At 41.0% G+C, this 19,668-nt stretch overlaps 3 protein-coding genes across 6 annotated transcripts in view; all 3 read right to left on the bottom strand.

The window, feature by feature from the left end:
- FRMPD4 (FERM and PDZ domain containing 4) overlaps window positions 1-12,358 on the bottom strand; it is a 539,531-nt gene extending 527,173 nt beyond the window's left edge. For 3 of the 4 annotated variants that reach the window (XM_075999302.1, XM_012784823.2, XM_075999303.1), the window contains exon 1: window positions 5,818-7,043. Coding sequence is in view for 3 of the 4 variants with exons in the window: in XM_012784823.2 (XP_012640277.1) it covers window positions 5,818-5,858 (41 nt within the window). In the remaining variant the exon portion in view is untranslated. The other variant, XM_012784824.3, reaches the window with a different exon arrangement.
- The window catches only part of LOC105882445 (glia maturation factor beta), a 902,793-nt gene that overhangs the window by 551,680 nt on the left and 331,445 nt on the right, over window positions 1-19,668 (bottom strand). The gene's annotated exons all lie outside the window — the stretch shown is intronic.
- The window catches only part of LOC142865854 (uncharacterized), a 224,334-nt gene that overhangs the window by 159,730 nt on the left and 44,936 nt on the right, over window positions 1-19,668 (bottom strand). The gene's annotated exons all lie outside the window — the stretch shown is intronic.

The following is a 19,668-nucleotide window of genomic DNA, read 5'->3' as shown; positions in this document are numbered from 1 at the left end:
GAATTTATAGCAATGAAACACAGATTTCTTAGAAGTTGATGACTTTTTAACCATCAATCATTAAAAACAATATGCTTCAAATGTCAAAACAGAAATAAAAGTTTATTCTCTGAGACTGAGTCCAAGAGCAGGCTATTTATTTTTAACATATGCATGCCTTTACATTCAAGAGGTACCGATCATGGTAATTATTCAGCTCAACAAATATGACAAATTGTTTGCAACAAGTATTAGAATGAATTGTTTATGATTTCACTCACTAATTATTTAGTATAGAGTATTCATCATATGCCAAATACTGTAAAGCATACTTGAAAATATATTTCTGAAAGAACAGTTCAGGCAGGAAACTCTTCTCATCTCTTTGCCAGGAAAAAATGGGAATGCTAACTTTGTTATCTAAAACTAAGGCTTAGATTTCTTCAAGATAATTTTCAGAGCTTAAGTACATAATGACCTAAATTACTCAGAAGCAAGCAGCATACTTTTGATATGTTTTTGCGGTAAAGAACTAAAGGTAGCCCACAGTTTTTCATTACAATGCTCTCAGTCAAATCATAAGAAAGTTAGATTAAACTCAACTCCAAATTGATACAGCCTACCTCCATTCCTCTGCCTACAACTAAATCCACTTATCTAGTTTTCTTTCCATTTGGAAACAGATTAGTGAAGGTCATTAGCCATTAGGACCAGATGGCTCAAGTATACTGTAAGGAAATACTAGGCATTCTCCTGTTGACTTGATTATCAGTTCACCGGCACACATTGGTTCAAGCTATCCAAGTAGTATTGCACATTATTTTCCATCCATGTTGAACTAGAAGTTTAAAGGCCTATGGAAGGCAGGCATAACCCTAACAAGTGCCTCTCCAGCACCCCCAAAACAGGTCAACTTAGTGGCCAAAGAATAAGCATGCATAATTTTCCCAAGTGCAACAAATACTAGTAGGACAATTATGTCCACTTCTTAATGGTCAGTTTCCAACAGTTAAATAAATAATTTGAGATCCAAATTTAACTAAAGATAAGGTCTACATTAATTGGGAATGTGCACTAGTGAATTTGAGTATTTAATATGCTAAATTAGACATGTGTATTTGGGTATACATGTGCCCACATGTGTGCTGATAATGGTAAAGAAAACAAGAAAAAGGTTTTGTTTAACCCAGGGGTCGGTAAACTTTTTCTGCAAAGACCCAGATAGTAAATATTTTAGGCTTTGCAGGCCATAAGGTTTCTGTGGCATCAATGCAATTTAGCTGTTGTAGAGCAAATAGGGCTGTAGACAATACATAAATGAATGAGCATGGCTATGTTCCAAAACTTTATTTATGGACACTAAAATTTTAATCTCATATTATTTGTCTTCTGATTTTTTTGAACAATTTAAAAATAAAGAAACCATTCTTAGCTCACAAGCTGTACAACAACAGTCAGCAAACCAGATTTGGCCCGTAGGCCATAACTTGCCAACCCCTGGTTTAATCTATTCATAATTTTCATTTCTTGCTATGATTAGCTTTCAAGGTTCAAGATCATCTGATGGTAAGGGTGGCAGATTTCAGGACTGCATGTTTCAACAACCTCAAAAAAATGGTCTCAATTTTTCTTATTGCACTAAGCGTGAAACCAGTGGTTTTAAGTCCATTCTTTAAAGATACATTTCTAGTTCACCAATAATGTATATTCTCTCACAACTAAACTTCCATAGTAAAGCCCAAGTGGAATAATAAAGGTGAACAGTGTGTGTGTGTGTGTGTGTGTGTGTGTGTGTGTGTGTGTGTGTGTGTCTGTAAACTAAGAGAATGAACAGCTGGAAGGGCCATAAGCAGAAAGTGAGAATTTCCAGGTCATGTATTGAAAGTACAAGTTTGTTTCACTGCTGCTGACAGTCTGTACTAAATTCTGATAGTAAGAAGGTGAAATTCACTTGCCCCAGAGAATGAGAGACAGAGAGGCAGAAACAGAGAGAAAGAGAGAGAGACAGTGAGAGAGAGAAGCTTGAAATGGTACAAAGTATGAACTAGCACCTTCTTCCCAGAACTGCCAGTGACTAGACTTTCACAGCTGCAAACTAGCAACCCTTTGGGAACTAGAGTTAAATATTACTAAAACAGGAATCTAGTTCTGTTATGAAACTGTTCATCATTTCACCTCCTGACAGCTACAAAAATCAGCAGAACTCAGAAAGGACTCAGAAGATGAGCAAGTAGCATTTTTAATAAAATTCAAATCCAATCTTTGGGGGTTTCACATTGCTAGCCTCCAGAGCTCACTATTATCAGCAATATTAATGCAATTGCTCAGTAAAAATAGTGGATATGGGAAAACTCTGACCTTTTGCATTTCTTTTAACTTCCCCTTTTCCCTAGGAAATATTTAATTCTGAATAAAGTAAAGGTAAAAAAGAGAAGTTTAGTAGTATCTAAATAGATTTCACATAAAAATCTAAGAAAACTATAAATACATATTTTTGTTTTTCCTCAAATGTAAGACACTTGTAAAAAATTAGCATACTTTATTATAACAGATATTAGTCAGTTTTATATATACCACAAAATAACCTATGTAACTATAAGAAAATACAAAATAAAGCATCCTCCAAATTTACCTGCTACTATAAGAAATAATCTTCATATCCAAAATTGATACCCAATCATTATCTCGAAGTCTACTATTTTGCTTAAAGAAAAGAAGTCAAGCACTCAATCCATGAACACATTACTCAGTTTAATAACAACCCTATGAGTTTTGGGGTTTCAAATCACCTCCTTCAGGCAAAAGGGGCATAATCATATGTTTTTCTACTGGACTGCATTCTTCTATAAACATTTGAAAGAGTACATCTGCTTTACGGATGAAATAGTCAATATAAAGAGCAGTAACAATAAAAATATATGCTTGTTTTTATACTATTACTGCTTTATAAAGCAATCATCTGTAATGCTCTCATCTACAAGGATAGAAAATGATATAGAACTGTTACCAAGGAAACAGTGAAGTAAAACTACATGTAAACTATCAAGCAGTTTAATAACAACCAGAAAATTAGAAGAACAGGAAAAAACATCTCCAGATAGAAACATGACACATTGTGCCACCCATGATGGATGCAATCAAGGGTCATAATGCAAACAGATGATATAAATGATCCCAACTATATGCCAGCTATTCCAATGCTTGCCAGCAAAAAAATTTTTTTAATGATAATCATATGATGGTACTGGGTTCTGGAGGGGCAATTTGAATTCTGATTTTTCACATGATTAAAATGGCATAAATTCTGGGAACAAATGGTTAAAGGTAAGTACTCTGAAAGGTTAAAATATGCAGTTTATTAATTCCAGTGTAGATTAAAATTCTCTTGGAATTCTCTGTACTGTCTTTCCTCACAGATAGGACACTTAGATTTCGGTTACAGCAAAATCCTTTCTGAATTACCATTTAGAAACTCAAGTTTGTAGGGACCAAAGGCAAGGCCAAGACCCAGGGTAACTACGTATGTTTGCCTCTAAACCAAGAGAATTTTAAGCACTCAAGTAACCACGCCGATCAAAGCTAAATCCTTTAGGAAGATTATCCATTCTGAAATCGGGGAAATCCTGCAGTGTAAGCACTTTTATACTTCACCTTTGAGAAAAGAACTTGATTTCTGTAACAGTGTTTAAAACACATGCACAAGACTTTCTTCCTTCAAGGGCAGAAACAAACATCTGCAAACATGTTTTTGCATTCTGATGACCCTCTAAAGGTTTCTGTTTCAATCTGGGGACCATCCTTGAGCTCACACTGAGGAAAGAGAAGAATTCCCATGGATGGAAGATTTTTTAATCAGCACATCAGCTCAGAACATGTGCACCTTCTCTCTTTAGAATAAACACTCTATTGGATCACATTAAGGATAGAAAGTGAAACTCACACTCATTTACTAAATTTTAAACTCTAAAATAAGATACTAATCCCCCCACAGCTTGGCTTACATTTTACAAAAACTCAGATTTGTGAGTATCACACAGGCATCCTAGAATTTAGTAAAATGAGTATAAAGCATCTTTTCACTGATACACAGCACTGTTCTCTCCAAAGCTCCAAAGTTTAAGGACTATATCAAGGCTCCAGATGTTTGGTTAATTTTGTTAGCTTTAGCATTTGAGGCCACTGAAAACTATCTTGGTTTCTTTAAACTATGCTATTGGTTGAACTTCTCTTTCCCTTTAGCAGTATCTCTGTCCATCACACAGAGGGCATCATGCAATCTCTAAACTCACCTACAGCTGTTTCCCAACCATGGTTCATTATTTGACAGCTGTTTATAAACTAGCCATAGGCAGAGCATGCAGGAAGTTAATAGAATAGTGGTGTCAAGTCATGGCCCTCTATGAGAGCAGCGTGAAACCAAACAATCTGCCACACTACGATTATCCACTACTTAACACATCAGTCTTCTGATCTGCAGGGCAACACCTCTTTGTGGGCTGCTCTAAAACAGATGTATTTACCCACTGACTGTATACCTCCAATCTACCCAGACTAGTTTTAAGTTACATTGGGCTCCTTTCCCTGGAGAAATCTGCTTGTGACATGAACAGTAGCCTATGTGAGTTGCAAGAGGAAGTGGAGATGGGCAAGAAGGACAAACAAAGACCTGTGGATGTTGGAGAGGATGACAACATCCAAAAGGACAGTTTCTGAAGTGGCCTAAATGTAATTTAGCAAAGCAAAGTCAACATACATTTCTGCCTCGGGCTTCCATCCCTGCCTGATGCAATCAACACATCTCACTCTGACACTAAGGACTAAAGGAAAACCTAGAATTATTCTCTCCATATTGCGAGTGAGTTTTTAAACTGCATCCTGGAAAAAACCTAACTGTCTACCTCCTAGTTCTTGGTGGTAACCACTATCTATCAGCTCCAGGGCCAGAAGGTTGGGCACGGTTTTCTAAGACCTCTCCTATCTGGCTCTTCCCAGTTAATGCCACACTGCAAGAGGCACAGACCTTACTTCCTGGATTCAATGAAGACTTTGGAAGCTTAAGCAGAGCAGAAGAACTAGGACTGCTCCGACCACGTAACACCTAGGTAGTCTAAAAGTAGAAATGTTTCTCTTCTATCAGCACTGCCCAAGAAATCTGCCTGAATTGATGATTTTTCTTCAGTTTTAACAACACGGCCACTTGGAAGCAAATATCTAAATCTTTCAAGGCTTAAGGATATATATCATTACCCTAAGAAAGGCTGAAAGTCTTTCTTTTTTATCTCCATGACTTCACCATCTAGGTCACTGCTGGGAGCATCTGGATCAATCAACCTAGGAGCCGACTTTTCTGGGCTGTGGAGGTCTAATTTCAGGGTGGGGGAAAAGGGAGCACTTTCGGTTGCTGCTGCTTGGAAGGTGCGCACCCAAGCTCCTAGCACTTCTGGCTTCCCCAACACTAGCAATTACAACCATCCTCTCTTAGTACTGAATTATACATGTGCCCCTAAGCACCACTGGGGCTTTTTCCTTAAGGAAAACAAACTGTCGTGAATATTGGTGCGTCTGTGAGTGTGTGTGTGTATGTGTGTGTGTGTGTGTGTGTGTGTGTGTGTGTGTAGCTCTCTGTGTGTGGTCTACACCCGGGGATACACAAGCCCCACCAGTCAGTGAGAGATAAGTTGAACAAGGCAGCCCCTGGCCACCTCGTTTCGGTCCGGTCCTATCTTAAGCCCCGCCGCTCTCTCCAGCTTTTGCTTTCCCTCAACCTCCCAAAAAATAAGGTACCAAGTTGCCCGCGGCAGAGATCCTGGGTGCCAATAGAACCCGCGCAGCCCCTACCTTGAGAGCTTTGCCATCTTCACAAAGCTGAAGACATCCATGCAGGCAGCTGGGGACCGGAGCGCGGCAAGTCCGTCGCCCCTTCTCACGCCAGCAACGGCAGCCCCATGGCTGGGACCTCAGCGCGCCCGGGGCTCGAGTGGCAGCAACAGCGGGTGGCGGCCCGGGAGAGCCTGCACCTGGAGGCAGCGGCTGCTACCCCCCTCCGGCCGTGAGCTGCGTGTGCATCCCTGGGCAGGACCATTGATGGGCACCCACGGCAGGAAAACTCAATGGAGAGGGAGCCAAGCAGGGCGGGCGGGGGCGGGGAGCGCGGCCCGGGTCCCGCGCCCCGCCCCGTGCGCTCTGGCCCCCAGACGACCGCAGAAGTGAGGCCTGGGCCACAGGGCGCTGCTCCGGCTCTGGCCCTCCCTTGGTGCCCCACGCACTGGAGGAGCGCAGACTGAGCCAGGAGGCGGTGGCAAGCTCAGCACACCGCACACGCTATGCACCCCTCGCAGCACTGCAGCTGCCTCCCTGCCTCCTTCCCCAAGTCCCTTCTCCTCTCCCCACCCCCACCCGCCCAGGGGGGAGGGGGCACTCTCCTGTCACCCGCCGTGCTTGCCTGCAGATGGGAAAGATCTGGTCTAACAGCCTACCGCACACTGGAGGACCGCTAACACTACCCCCTCCCTCCCCAAACCGAAGGAGAGCAGTGCCACTGTGCCACCGCAGGTTGCCCAGAGCCCCGGTTGGTTCTGTAAACAAAACTAGGATCAGGAAGGAGCAGGGAAGATTAAGGCTGCCTCATTAAAGGGAAGGGAAGGGAGATGCCAGGCACAGAGGGCTAGATTTGGAGAGCTCAGAGTTGCCCTAGCTTCTCCGAACCACTGGGGCGAAACGTGACTGCTGGACTGACTGGGAAGGTGTGTCTTTGGACAGCAACACCACTGGCGGGGAGCTTGGCGAAACGAAAAACGAACAAGAGGCTTTTGGGGGTGGGGGGGACCGACACAGCCGCTCCTTCCTAGAGGGGAATGGAGCGGAGGGTCCCAGGAGCCAGTGGTGCGGAGGCTAATTCGAACTGGCTCGGAATCCAAGGGAAGAGATGGGATGAGAATGGGGTCTGGCAGGCAGGGAGAGCCGCTTTTGCAACTGAGCAGCGGTGGCGGCGGGTGAAGAAGGGAAAGAAAAACAAAACAAAAACAAAAACAAAATCTTGTCGGAGAAACAAAAAACGCAAAAACATAAACACTCACCTTAGGCAGAGTAAACTCCAAGTTGCAGCCATTTAGAACTCCTAGTCTTCTCTTTTTACATAATTGCCTTGGATAATCACCCCTGTTCATTAACTCAGTTCAGTCTCCAGGGAGGCTCGGGCTTCTTTGGGCCCCCTTTTCTTCTTTCCCCGGGAGTCTCAAGGCCTCTTCTCTAAGATCCTTTAAAAAAAATTCCCCCAGACTCTGTGTGAAGGTCAGCTGGCCACACAAAGTGTGTGCTCTCCCACCGGGCAGCGTTCACCTGGTGGCAGGGCCCCCGCAAAGAACACACCTCACCCCGAAATGTTGGAGGATCTAGCCAGTGCTCCGATCTAGCTCTCCGAGGGGAGTAAGGAAAAGGAAAAGGGTTTAAAGTTCCCACACTTCTCTCCTATCCTGATCTGTTGTTATATTTAAAGTCTTCAGTATTCAAGCCTAGTACTAACACGTTGGTCTTTAAAAAAAAAACACACACACACATTTCTTTCAAAAACTAAACATAAAGTAATTAGCAATCTGCAAAATCTAAATGATTTAAAACTTGGGCATAAAATTGCAGTGTTTTTTTTTTTTAATAAATAGAATCAATTTTCTTTTAGCTTCTATAGACAGACTAGTTCGATTGCATAAACGGGGCTACTACCGTGGCTCAGGGAAGGCAAGAGGGACCTTGGCTTTTGAATCTCCTATTGTTTGTGTAAAATAATTATAGTTTGGGTCTGCACTGTGCTTTATAATTTTTGAAGTATTTTTGCATTTGAGTCTCATAGCAACCCCATCATATAAGTAAGGCAACATGTTTAAAAAAGAGAAATCTTTTCTTTTTGTGCCATAATCTATTCTCAATATACCAGACAAAGAGATGGTTTTTTAAAAAACATGAGTCAGATAGGGTTACTTGTCTGATCCAAACTCTGCGAAAGCTTTCCATTCTCCTTCCAAATAAAGTCCCACTCCCACAATGGCCAACAAGCCCCTAGATAACTTAGCCCTTGATCTCCCTGACCTCATCTATTACTGTACACCTCCCTCTCCCCCAAACACACTGGGCTCCAGGAACACTGGCCTCCCTGCTGTCCTTCAAACTCTGCAGGTATCTTCCCACCTCAGGCTCTTTGCATGGCTGTTCCCTCAGCCTGGAATGCTTTTCCTTCAGACATTTCCATGGCCAGATCCTTCATTCTGTCAAATCTATGCATAAATACCATCTCCAAAAAGCCACCGCTGAAAAGCCTATTTAAAATTGTAAGGCCCTCACACCCTGGACTTCAAGTCCTATTAACTGTTTTATTTATTTTTTTTTCATGTTTCCATAGCACTTATCACCCACTAGCCTACTATCTAATTTATTTTTATCTTTACTGTTTCTTGTCTTGCTGGAATGAAAGCTCCACAAGGGCAGGGATCTTTGTTTTGTTTTGTTTTTGTTTTTCGCTGATGGATCCCAAATACCTAGAAATGTTCCCTCAATGTAGAGAGACCTTAATAAATATTTATTGAATGAATTAATTTTATGCCCATTAGAATTATAACCAAACCAAAGCTGCCCAATTATCCCCATGAGTACTGATTCCTCTGTAACTTTATGGCTGATAATTTGTGCCTCTCCTTCCCCAGCATCCTTTATCCTCCTTTGCATTGTTGATGATGGCAATGAAGGCCTCTCGTATGTCCAGTCATTTTTCCCCTTTACCTTTTATACCTTCCCCAAGACACTGGCCACCAGCACCTTCTCTCGTTTCTGAGTCAACATCTGGCAGCCCATGACCAGCTCTTGACTGGGCAAGGAGGATAAGCAATGCCTTGGGAGAATGTGTTTTGAAAAAGTGCTTCCTTCTGAGAACAGTTGGGATGCTCTTTGAAAAGGAATACCCTATTAATCAAGAATTGTTCCAGATACCAAATAGCTAGTTATTCAACAGTGAAAGTGACAGGAAATAAGCCTTGTGTTTACTTGTTGAGAGACGCCTCCCTTCAAGACATCTGGTCTACCTGGAACAGCTTGCTGTGGGGCTTTGCCCTGTGCCAATTTGTGAGCTACAGTTATAAATGGTGCAGATGCCAAATCTCCACGGCATAACAGACACCAGGGGAAATGACTGGCTTCTCCAGGTCTTTATACACCTCTGACATAGCAATTATCTAGGATGTTTTCTAATGGATTGATATCATTTTCTAAAGCAAAGAGATTCTGCCCTTCCTCCTTTGTTTCTCATGAATGTGAAAATGAAAGAATCTGTTCCCTTGAAACATGCTAACACAGCCAGTTTATATCTTTAAGCCATCTTGGCAGAGAGGCAGAGATTTGAGTAGCTGGGCTCTCAGTTCTGTCCTCTTTCTGTGCCAGGTGTGTGCTGCAGAGGTTGGGATAGATTTGTCTAGCATGAAATGGATCTGCCTAAAATAAACAAAAGCCAAAGAGTGGAATCTTGAGTACATATGTGATTTTATAAAGTTTCATCTTCAGTCTGGATAATCTCTAATGCCCCTTCTAGATCTTATAGGGATTTACTAATCAGAAATATTACTCAGCCTTGAGAATCTACTTCATCTGCTTTACTTAGATTCAAGTGACATTTGGTGGTTTCTGAAAACCAGACACACTTTCAAACACTGTTGAATGCACTCATGAATAAGAGACTCAGGGTCATCAGATCCAGAGCAAGTCCTTTAACTTCTCTGAGACTCAGTTTCCCCACTTATAAAATATGAATGATAATATATCCCTACCTTAAATATTAATAGAATAAGCAATTGAGGTTGTGTACCAATTTAGAATTGACTACGCATGAGTTGAGGCACAAGGATGTTAACTCTAGAAGGATTTCCACAACTGTCTGGAGCCTTGGTAGTACTGTTCGGAAAAGTTTCAGCCTCTAAGGTCACTACTTTGAAAGTGAAAATACTTGCTTGGATTGATCAGAGGCAGGCATTTTTGCCTAAAAATCAAACATACATATGGGAAAGAGGGAGGAATTTCTTTATCACTATTAAGGCCTTATCTAAAGCTGCTGTTAGGAATCTGCTATTGAACCAGATGTTCCATACAAAAGAATACCAGCTAAGGGTTCTTTTGCTTCAAATTACAGTAGAAAGAGCACCATACATTTCTCAGTTGGACTATAGGATTTAGACCATCTGGTCTCACTCCTGAAAATGGAAGTAAACAACAGCAAGATATACATTCGATCAATAAATATTTATGGAATGTCTGCCACGTACCAGGCACTCTTCTAGGCACTAGGAAATAGGCCAGTCAACAAGGCAAGTTTCTGCTTTCACAGAACTTACATTTTAATAGGGGAGGTAGATGATAAACAACAAAATAAGAAATTACAGTAAATAAGAAAATAGCAGGTGGTGATATGCAGAGAATTAAGGTCATTTTGATTGAAAGAAAGTGACGAGGTAGCTATTAAGATCCAGTGGTTGAGGAAGACGTCTCTAAGGAGGTGACATTTAAACTGAGATATGAAGAACAGGAAGGAGGCTGCCACTCAAAATTCATGTGGAAGAGTATTCCACACAGAAGGAACAGCAAGGACAAAATGAGGATGGAGTCTCTGAGGCAGGAACAATGGTTGTACATTTAAAGACTCAGAAGGCAGCCAGTGTGTCTAAAGGGGGCTATGTTAAATGAAGTGAGAGTGGTTGAATTTGCAGGGGTAGGCAGAAGTGAGATCACATGGGGCATATAGCTCTCATTATGGGATGGGGAGCCACATGAGGATTTTTAGCATGGAAGTGGCAAATCTGGCTTATATTTTGAATGACCACTCCTGAGGGAAATGAGTGCTAGGGCACGGAAATGACATAGGAGCCTGTTGCAATAATCCAGGCAGTGGCTCTAAGAGAAACATGACAAGGAGTTTTGAATAGGATGGGTATGGGAGACAGGAAAAGAGAGGAATAAAGGAAAACTCAGCCAGGCTGGCACAGCGGCTAACACCTATAATTCCAGGACTTTGGGAGGCCAAATAGGAGAGTCACTTGAGAACAGGAGTTCAAGACCAGCCTGAGCAACATAGCAAGATCCTGTCTCTGCAAAAAATAGAGAAATTAGCCAAGCTTAGTGGTGTGTGCCTGGAGTACTTGGGAAACTGAGGCAGGAAGATCCCTTGAGCCTAGGAGTTAGAGATTGCAGTGAGCTGTCATGATGCCACTGCACTCCAGCCCAAGTGATAGACCGAGACCCTGTCTCTAAAAAAATAAAATGAAATAAAAAGGAAAACTCATTGATTTATGTTATGTAAGAAGTACCCTGGTTCCCTTTTCCAGGTATAGAACATATAAAGACCAGAGGGTTTTACCTACCTTTGTGCTCATGCACCCTTCCTTCCTTCCTGTTCTCCTGGATGAGTCTCCCACTCTACAGGCTGCCCCTCCTGCTGTGTGTCCCTCCCCTCTCTTGCCTGCTCAAGGCCCTCACTCCAGCACTTATTCTCTCTTTCTCCTACATCATCATTTTTTTCCTGAACTGTTAGATAATTCTCATGTGCATTCAAACATGCTGCTCTTTATCCAATCTTTAACAAAATCTTTTAACCCCCACCCCATCTCCCTTCAGCTAAGCCCCATTTCTCTGTTTGCCTTTATAGCAAAACTTCTCCAAAAAGATCCCCATTTGCTATTTCCCACTGTATCTTGAATCTATTCCATGCATGTTGTCTTACCACCCTTACAATCACCACTCCATTGAAACTGTTCCTGTGAATGTAACTAGAGACATCTGTGTAGCTAAATCCAATGGCCAATGCTCAGTCCTTACTGACTCAGCTGACCATTCCCTCCTCCTTAAAACATTTCCTTCACTTGGCTTTGGGGCCACCACACTCTTCTGGTTTTCTTCCTTCCTTGTTGCTTACTTTTTCTCAATATTTTCTTTGTTACTCTCTGTCATTGTGTCTCATCTTGCCAACCTCTAAACATTGGAGTATCCCAGGGTTCAGTCCTAGACTTTCTCCTCACTTTTTAGGTGACCACATGGAGTTTTATGATACTTAACATTGCCGACAATTCCCACAATTCTATCCCTCAACTCCAGACTACCTGCTTAATATCTCCATCTGATGTCTAATAGGCACCTTGAACTTAACATACCCTAAAACTATTATAATTCTCATAGAGGAGACTCCTCCCTACAGAGTTTTCCATCTCTGTTAATGTCAACTCCTTTCTTCTAGTTGCTTAGTTTCAAACTCCAGGAGCCACTTTTGACTTTTTTCCCCCTCCTAAGCCTCCCACCTCAAACCAATCATCAAATCTTTTAGTTCTATCTCCAAAATAGATACACACTATTTATACACCTCCCCAACTCCACCACAACCACCTCTGTCCAAGCTTCCATCATCTCTCTGCTGGACAATTGCAATGGCCTAGTAACTACTCTCCCTGCCTCCCCCATCTGCCCTTCCTTTCTTATTTTTCACCTTGCATGCATGTCTCAATATTCCACAGGGCTGGAGAGGGACTAGGAATTGGAAGTCAAGATAAGCTGGTTTTAAGTATTATTGTTTTTATCAGTATTAAATAAGGAGATGAATCATTACTGTACATTTGTGAGTTTTGAATTTTCTAAATGCTTTTGTTCCTTTAGTCCTAGTAATAACCCTGTAGGTTAGACAAGAAAGTTATTATTATCCCATTTTAGGGATGACAAAAGGTGATACTAGAAAAGCTAAGTGATGACAATAATTCTCACTGAGTATGAAGATTATTATAATAAGCATCATTTCTGGGGGATAAATCAAGCATCATAAGGGGAGCTTTTGAATATAGATTTGTGGAATAAAAATGTCTCGAGTTCTACCTCTATAATTTAGTTTTTTCTCTTGTATATGATTATCCTAAAGAAGACTCAAAAATTTACAAGGCTACATGGGGCATTAGAAAGCAACAGACAAGGTACCAGGATATTATAGTTCCATTCCCAAATCTGTAAATAGAAGTGATCTTAATATATCACTTAATTTTTCTTAGTGTTCACCTCCTGCTCTGTAAACTTTATGGCTTAAAATAAATTTGTATGTTCCCATTCTGCTCCCCTTCTCATGCAATGCAGGTACACAAATGAATCTTCCTAAAGGCCAAGAGATTATGATATTTTGAGATCCCGTCTACTTTGGAAATTCTGTAATCAAGAAGGCTAGGTTCTATAGGAACAAATCCAAGATCAAAAACTTTTACCAGTTAACTATATATCTATAAAATAGAAGATGATTGTTCAGCCCCCTACCAGCTGACTTTATTCAAGGTTAAGAACCACATTTGCTATATGTACCTTCCACTAGGCCTTATTAGGCTACTTAATTTCCTTTATTTCTTTATCCCCACCCTCTCTCACCCATTTTTCTCAGGCATATAACAAAAGTCTGCCAATGTAGGATTATAATTACTACTTTCCCATTGAATCTCCTCTTATCTGATGAGATAAGGAAAGGCAAGGGGGAGGAGGTCATTTAAAAGATTCTGCCACTGTATAATTTTCAGAATATGAATTCTTAATGTGACATACCCTGTAACAATATTTTGAATTTTTATGCAACATTAAAAAAAATAAAACATAAAGTCTCATATTTGTCCAAAGCACATTTTAATATTTCAAACTCATTTTAAACCTCTCAGATCCGGACTCACTTTTATGCTGTCTTTCTGACATAATGTTCCTGCACCTTGGCCCCCGACTAGACAAAAACTAATCAAATCACTTTGAATAACAGCACTCCTGCTTGATGGATAAATTGCTCTAGTCCTGAAGACTATTATGAGCATGAACTTTAAGGAAGATGTATGTCCAAAAACAGCTGACTTCAGACCAGTTATTCCAGGTTTTTTGAACTTTAATTCATGTATTAATTTATTACTTTACTTATTAATTCATTTGATTAATATTTATTGAACATATACCATACACCATCTACTATATACTAGGTACTGTGGAGAGGAAATCAAAATGAAGACAACCTGAGTTTTGTCATCCAGGGTTGTAGCAAACACTGTCTGGTGTCTACTCAGCAGGTATGCTCTCTCTCTTTTCATGTGGAAATGAAGTTCCCTTTCAAGGCCACCAGAGGACCCACCTCCCATCCAGAATCCAGTATTCTCTTCCCCCTCACTGTTTCCTGTCTCTGAATGAAGTCATTAAGCCATAAACTGTGGCTATCATCTTTCAACTATGAGGCAACAGGCACAAAAAATGGAAGTCAAGATGTTGAGGATATTGTATTCCAGTGTGGTTGAAAAACAAAAGAAAAAAAAAAGAAAAAAAAGATTTTGAGGATAGTGGGGTAGAAACCAGAAGGAGCTTGGCCCTGGAAGATATTGTTGAGTTGTAGAACCAACCTGGAATGTTGTCCTTCAAATTTTCTTTTTATGAGATAATTAAATCTCTTTTTTCTTCTCCTTAAGTCAATAATGATCAGGTTATTTGCAGCTGAATGCATACCTAATTGATATAGGAGATTGTGGGAGGACGGCATAAAATCATTTCTCAAGTAACTATAATATGAGAGATGTAATAAGGCAACTGTATAAATAAATACAATATAAGATAGAAAATCATTCCAATACTCCACATTAGCTTAATGCTCTACAGTTTAGAAAGATTTCTACGCATGTCATCTCAGGCTTTACAACAATCCTACAGGGCAAGGATTATTACTTCCAATTCATAAATAATTATACTGAGGTCCTAGGAGGTTAAGTGATTTGCCAGCGATCACACTGCAAGTAAACTAGAAGCAGCAGTCCTCAGATAGATGTATCCTAATTTCTAATTTGCTGAGTTTTCAACTATACCAGAGCTAACTCACTCAGCACAACAGCCATGGGCCTGAGAAACCAGGGGAGGTAGAGATAATAGGGTGCAGAGGGGTGAACAATGTTCAGAGGAGGGAGATATATAGGGCTGAGAAATAGGAGGAGTCTCCTGAAGAAGGGGGAACTTCTGAGCTGGACCTTAAAGGATGGGTGGAATTCAAAAAAAGATCAGAGGAAAGATAATTCCAGGCAAAGAGAATGTCATGAAACAAACAAACAAACAAAAAAACCAGGAAGATGCACTGAACAAGTATTTCAACTGGAGTACAAGTTCTGAGTTAGAGAAAATATTAGGATATAAGGAATAAAAAGTATTCTGAAATCAGGTCTTCAATGTTACACAAGGACATCATTTTAGTAGGTGATGGGGCTCCATCAGCATTTCAAGAAGAGAGACTGGAGGGGCAATTGCAACAGGAGGTTGAGCTTTATCAATAGAGCTCTGGATGGATGAAGGAGTGGAAGAGAACCTGGAGCACAGAAACCAGTAAGGGAGTATTTGCTGTGGTGAATCCAGATGAGAAAGCATGTAACAATGACCCAAACTAGGGCTGGGGCATCTGAAACGCAAGGGCTAGGATGAAGTTGGGATGGTTGGTTATACTTGTCTATTGGGTGTGAGAGATTGTGTGGAAAGGAGGAACCAAATGAACAACTGAAACTTCAAGGAATTCAGTGAAAGAAGTAGGTTTAAGGGAAGGACACTTGTTTCCTAGCACCCTAGGAAGAATATTTTAATTTAATTAAATCCAACTCCCTCTTCCTCTTGGAGATACTCAGAGGTCTCTTTTGTGAGGCATTGGTCCAGGTTGTATCTGATGTGGGACCTCTCTCTCACCCTTCCTGCAGTCACACCAAAATTTTGGATCCATCCTTAGCTGTGTGTCTGGCTTTATAAGATACTAAAAATCTACCTCTCATACATTATCCCAGAGTAGCAGGATGGAAGGAGAGCCATGATCTCTTTCTTCCCAAGGCACCAGCTTTGTCTCTGATTTAAAAATGTGGTCTTCTCCTCTATATGTTTTCTTTTGCTATTATTATGTTATTCATTCTGGCTTTCCTCAGGATTCTCGCCATCAATCGGCAGACAGATGTCCTTCTCTATGGTTCTTCCTGTGTCCTGCTGTGTCACTGGCTAGTGACAAGCTGTGGCTAAGTTGTCAGCTCCCTAATTACAGGACAGTCTAATTACAGGCATGTTACACTTGCAAGGTATTATTACTGAGGCTCTGTCTGCCATCACCCAGAAGTAATCTAGCAAAATGTTATCTCAATTGTTAAGGGACTGATATATGAAGTGATATAAATTCTCATGCATTCTTGGTCTTTGAAATGCCCTTGGACTCTGGGGAGGGGTCAGCTGATCAGATCATGCTGAATGAGCTAGAATAAAACATTAGGTAAGATGGGAAAAAGCTGAAGGGACAGGAGCATGGGGAATAGAGAAGGGCCACTAAGCTGGATTTGTCAGGACCATTCAGTGTGGCAGGGCAGAGTTTCTGTCCCGCTCACCCCATTCAATCCCTGCCCTGCTCAACCTGGGAGAAGGGGGGCTTTTGTGTTAGTTGCTTAAGCTGAACTTTTTATGAGGTACTATCAATGTTAGCAAGTGGAAAGCTTGGGTTATGATTGTTCATTCTACCCCAAAGAAACCAAAAGATGTAAATCTATTCCTATGAAGGACTTTACCCTGTCTGGAGGGATGCACTGGATCCTTTCCAGAACAGAGCTTGGAAAGACAGCCTCCACCCACCTGACCCCAGTGTGTTTGCCAGGAAGGCTCCAGATAGGGACCAGGGATTTAAAAAAAAATCAAGAAGAAGGGAGGCCAGGGAGGGGGAAACTCCCAATTGTCCATCAGAGACTGACTGTCCAGATGGAAAGATTACTCAGTGAGAAAAGTAATGTTGGGCACTGTCCTCTGGGTTTCATGCATATCTGAGATTAGTTAATAAAATAATAAATTACTGTCTTTCTGCTTACACTCCAGAAAGCCTTCCAGATATGGTTTCCTTCTAGTTTTGGAAAACCTAAGGGGTATCCTTCTAATTCCAGGTATCTGATATCTCAGGATGTCTAGGTTCCAAAATATTCTAGAAAACTAATACAACCTATGCTGGCTCACAAATGAAAGTTAGAGCCATATCAGAGGGTATTGGTACAGCAGAGGAGAAGTTTGGACCCTCAGTGTGGCATTTGGACCCTCAGGCCAATTTTAGAGCTTACAGCTTTTAGAAATTCTCTGGGGCTCCAAGTATTCTTTCAAGATTGCCAAGGCACCACTTGCACAGTGACTTAAGAAGCCAGCCAGGTTGTGGGACTGTCCCCAAAGGTCACTATGTCTCAACAGAAATGAAGTTGAAAAGGTTCCCAGCTGATTTGCTGGCTGGTAAACATACTATGCAAAGCAGAAATCAATTGAACAGTGAGCTTTGGAATTCATTGATTCATTGATTCACTCATGCTTTCATTCAATAAATATTTATTGAGGATTTTTTATGTGCAGGGTATTGTGCAAAATGCTGTGGCTATAACGGTGAGCCAAATGGATACAACTTCTAGCACTTTCACATTCTGGTGACATTCTGCTACCATTATGCCTTCCCCATTACATCAAGCATATTAAAATGCACACTCATCACACATTAAAAATACTTTGTTGCTATAAAATATTTGAAATAATTTTTAAAAATATAATTTTGAATTTTATTCTGAATCAAATATTTAGTTCATTTTTGTGACTTAATTCTATGTGTATACATGTATTTAGGAATTGAGTTTCAGTCAACTGGTTGCCATATTGTAATATCATTAAGTTTTATAGACATTTAATCATATATTTATTAATTTTATAGCTTATTTTCACATTGTAGAGGCCAATATTTTTCCTTAGGTCTCAAGTTATGCAATAAACCCTTAAAAAACTCAAAGGCCGTTGGTATTCGGTCTGTCACATGCAAGGGATACAGCAATCTCAATTGGCCCTCCCATTGTGGAACTCACTTTTTAGTGTGGGAGAAGAAATAATTATTTAATTATCCAATAGTGTATAAACTCTCAATTATGATAAGAGCATGAACAAAATGTTCTGTTAGCATTTAATTCAGTACCTAACCTTGTATTGGGAGGAACATGGTGTTAGGGGAAGTTTTCCTGAAGTAAGTGATAAGCTCTGAGCAATGAAAGATAAGCAGAAATTAAGAGAAAAGGAATCAGGTCAGGAAGATCATTTCAGAAAGGGAGATCAACATGTGTAAAGTCCCAAGGGAAGGAAGGGTCATGGGATGTCCCAGGGACTGGATGACAAAGGATATGGGGGAGAGTGGTAGCTGGGGAGGTCAGAGAAGAGGTAGAAGACCCACAGGCCACCAGAGGTATACCAGCTCATATCTTAAGAGCAATGGGAAGTCACTGGAGTGTGTTTTTAGAAGAGCAGTGGCGTGGCTGCTCCTGAGATTCCCAGGGGTGGGTGGACAAGGTGGGACGGTAGAGAACGGAGAAGGGTACAAATGAAGAAGAGACTCTACTGGTCTAACCAAAGTAGCACAGGCACAGCAGTCCATCAGAGGAGTACTTTAACCCAACAAGTTTATGAGACAATTACTATACTCCCAGGTCATTATCTGCCTCCAGTGGTTCTCAACTGGGGACAATTCTGACCCCCAAATGACATCTGACAATCTCTTGAAACATTTTTGGTTGTCACAACTGGGAAGAAGGGACTCATAAAAAAATTATTCAACTCTTCCCCTTTTCCTTCTGGGCAGCTAGACATTTCCCAGCATCCCTCACAATTGGGTGTGGCCACATGAGTGATTTGAGGCTGTGAAATATAGAAGGAAATGCTGGCTTGGCCCACAAAACCCTCCTATGTACAGTTTTCCATTCTCTCTTTCCCCATCTACACAGAATAAATTCCAAGGGCCTATAGAATGATGGAACCATGAGATGAAAGGAGTCTGGGTCTCAGAGTAACCATATGAAGCCCTCATCAACCCACTTTGCACTGGAACACAAAGAAACAATCCTTGTGTTAATCTTTTGTAAATTTTAGGTTGTTTGTTAAGTGCTGTTAGCCTGCTTTTCCTAGTATTAACACATTTCTAAGGGGGAAATTATAGTCATCAAGTCTATAGGCAGAGTGATATAATATAGTATTTAGTGCCACATGACCTGGAGCTAGAGCGCCCATGTCTGCATCCTACTCTTGCTACTTTGTAGCTGCAAGAACATGGGCAAATATACTTAAATGTGAGCCTCAGTTTCCCCACATATAAAATTAGAATAATAATACTACTGAACTCATAAGTGTGTGGTAAATTCAATACATGTAAATTGCCACCACCAATGTCTCACACATCATGAGCCTCAGCAACAGCTCTGCTGAGGCTGATAATTGAGTGTTCTGATTATGTAGATGCTGAGAGACTTACAGAAGAAGGTTGCTAATGATATGGGACTGGGCTTGGTGACCATATCTAGATCTTCCCCACAACCCTTCCTTCAGCCTGAAATGCCATCAATCTCTATGATATAGAGATGAGTAACCTAGGAGAATTCCTCCAGAATAGGAATGGGATGTGTTGTGAGGCTTGGATGTGATGGAATTGCCTAGGGAATCAAGCACACAGTTCAGCTTCACCTTGTATCAGTCTGAGAGGGATCCCAAAGATCTGCACTCTCTGAGAGCTTCTCCCCAAGGGTACCACCACTCACCATAAGATCACGGAAGGAGCAGGAAAAGTTAGAATATGTGCAGATCACCCTATATGCAAAGTCATATCACCAAGGT

Source organism: Microcebus murinus, chromosome X (genome assembly GCF_040939455.1).
Source record: "Microcebus murinus isolate Inina chromosome X, M.murinus_Inina_mat1.0, whole genome shotgun sequence".
Lineage (NCBI taxonomy): Eukaryota > Metazoa > Chordata > Mammalia > Primates > Cheirogaleidae > Microcebus > Microcebus murinus.
The sequence above is the reverse complement of the archived record's forward strand: the minus strand, read 5'-3'. Positions and strand labels throughout refer to the sequence as shown.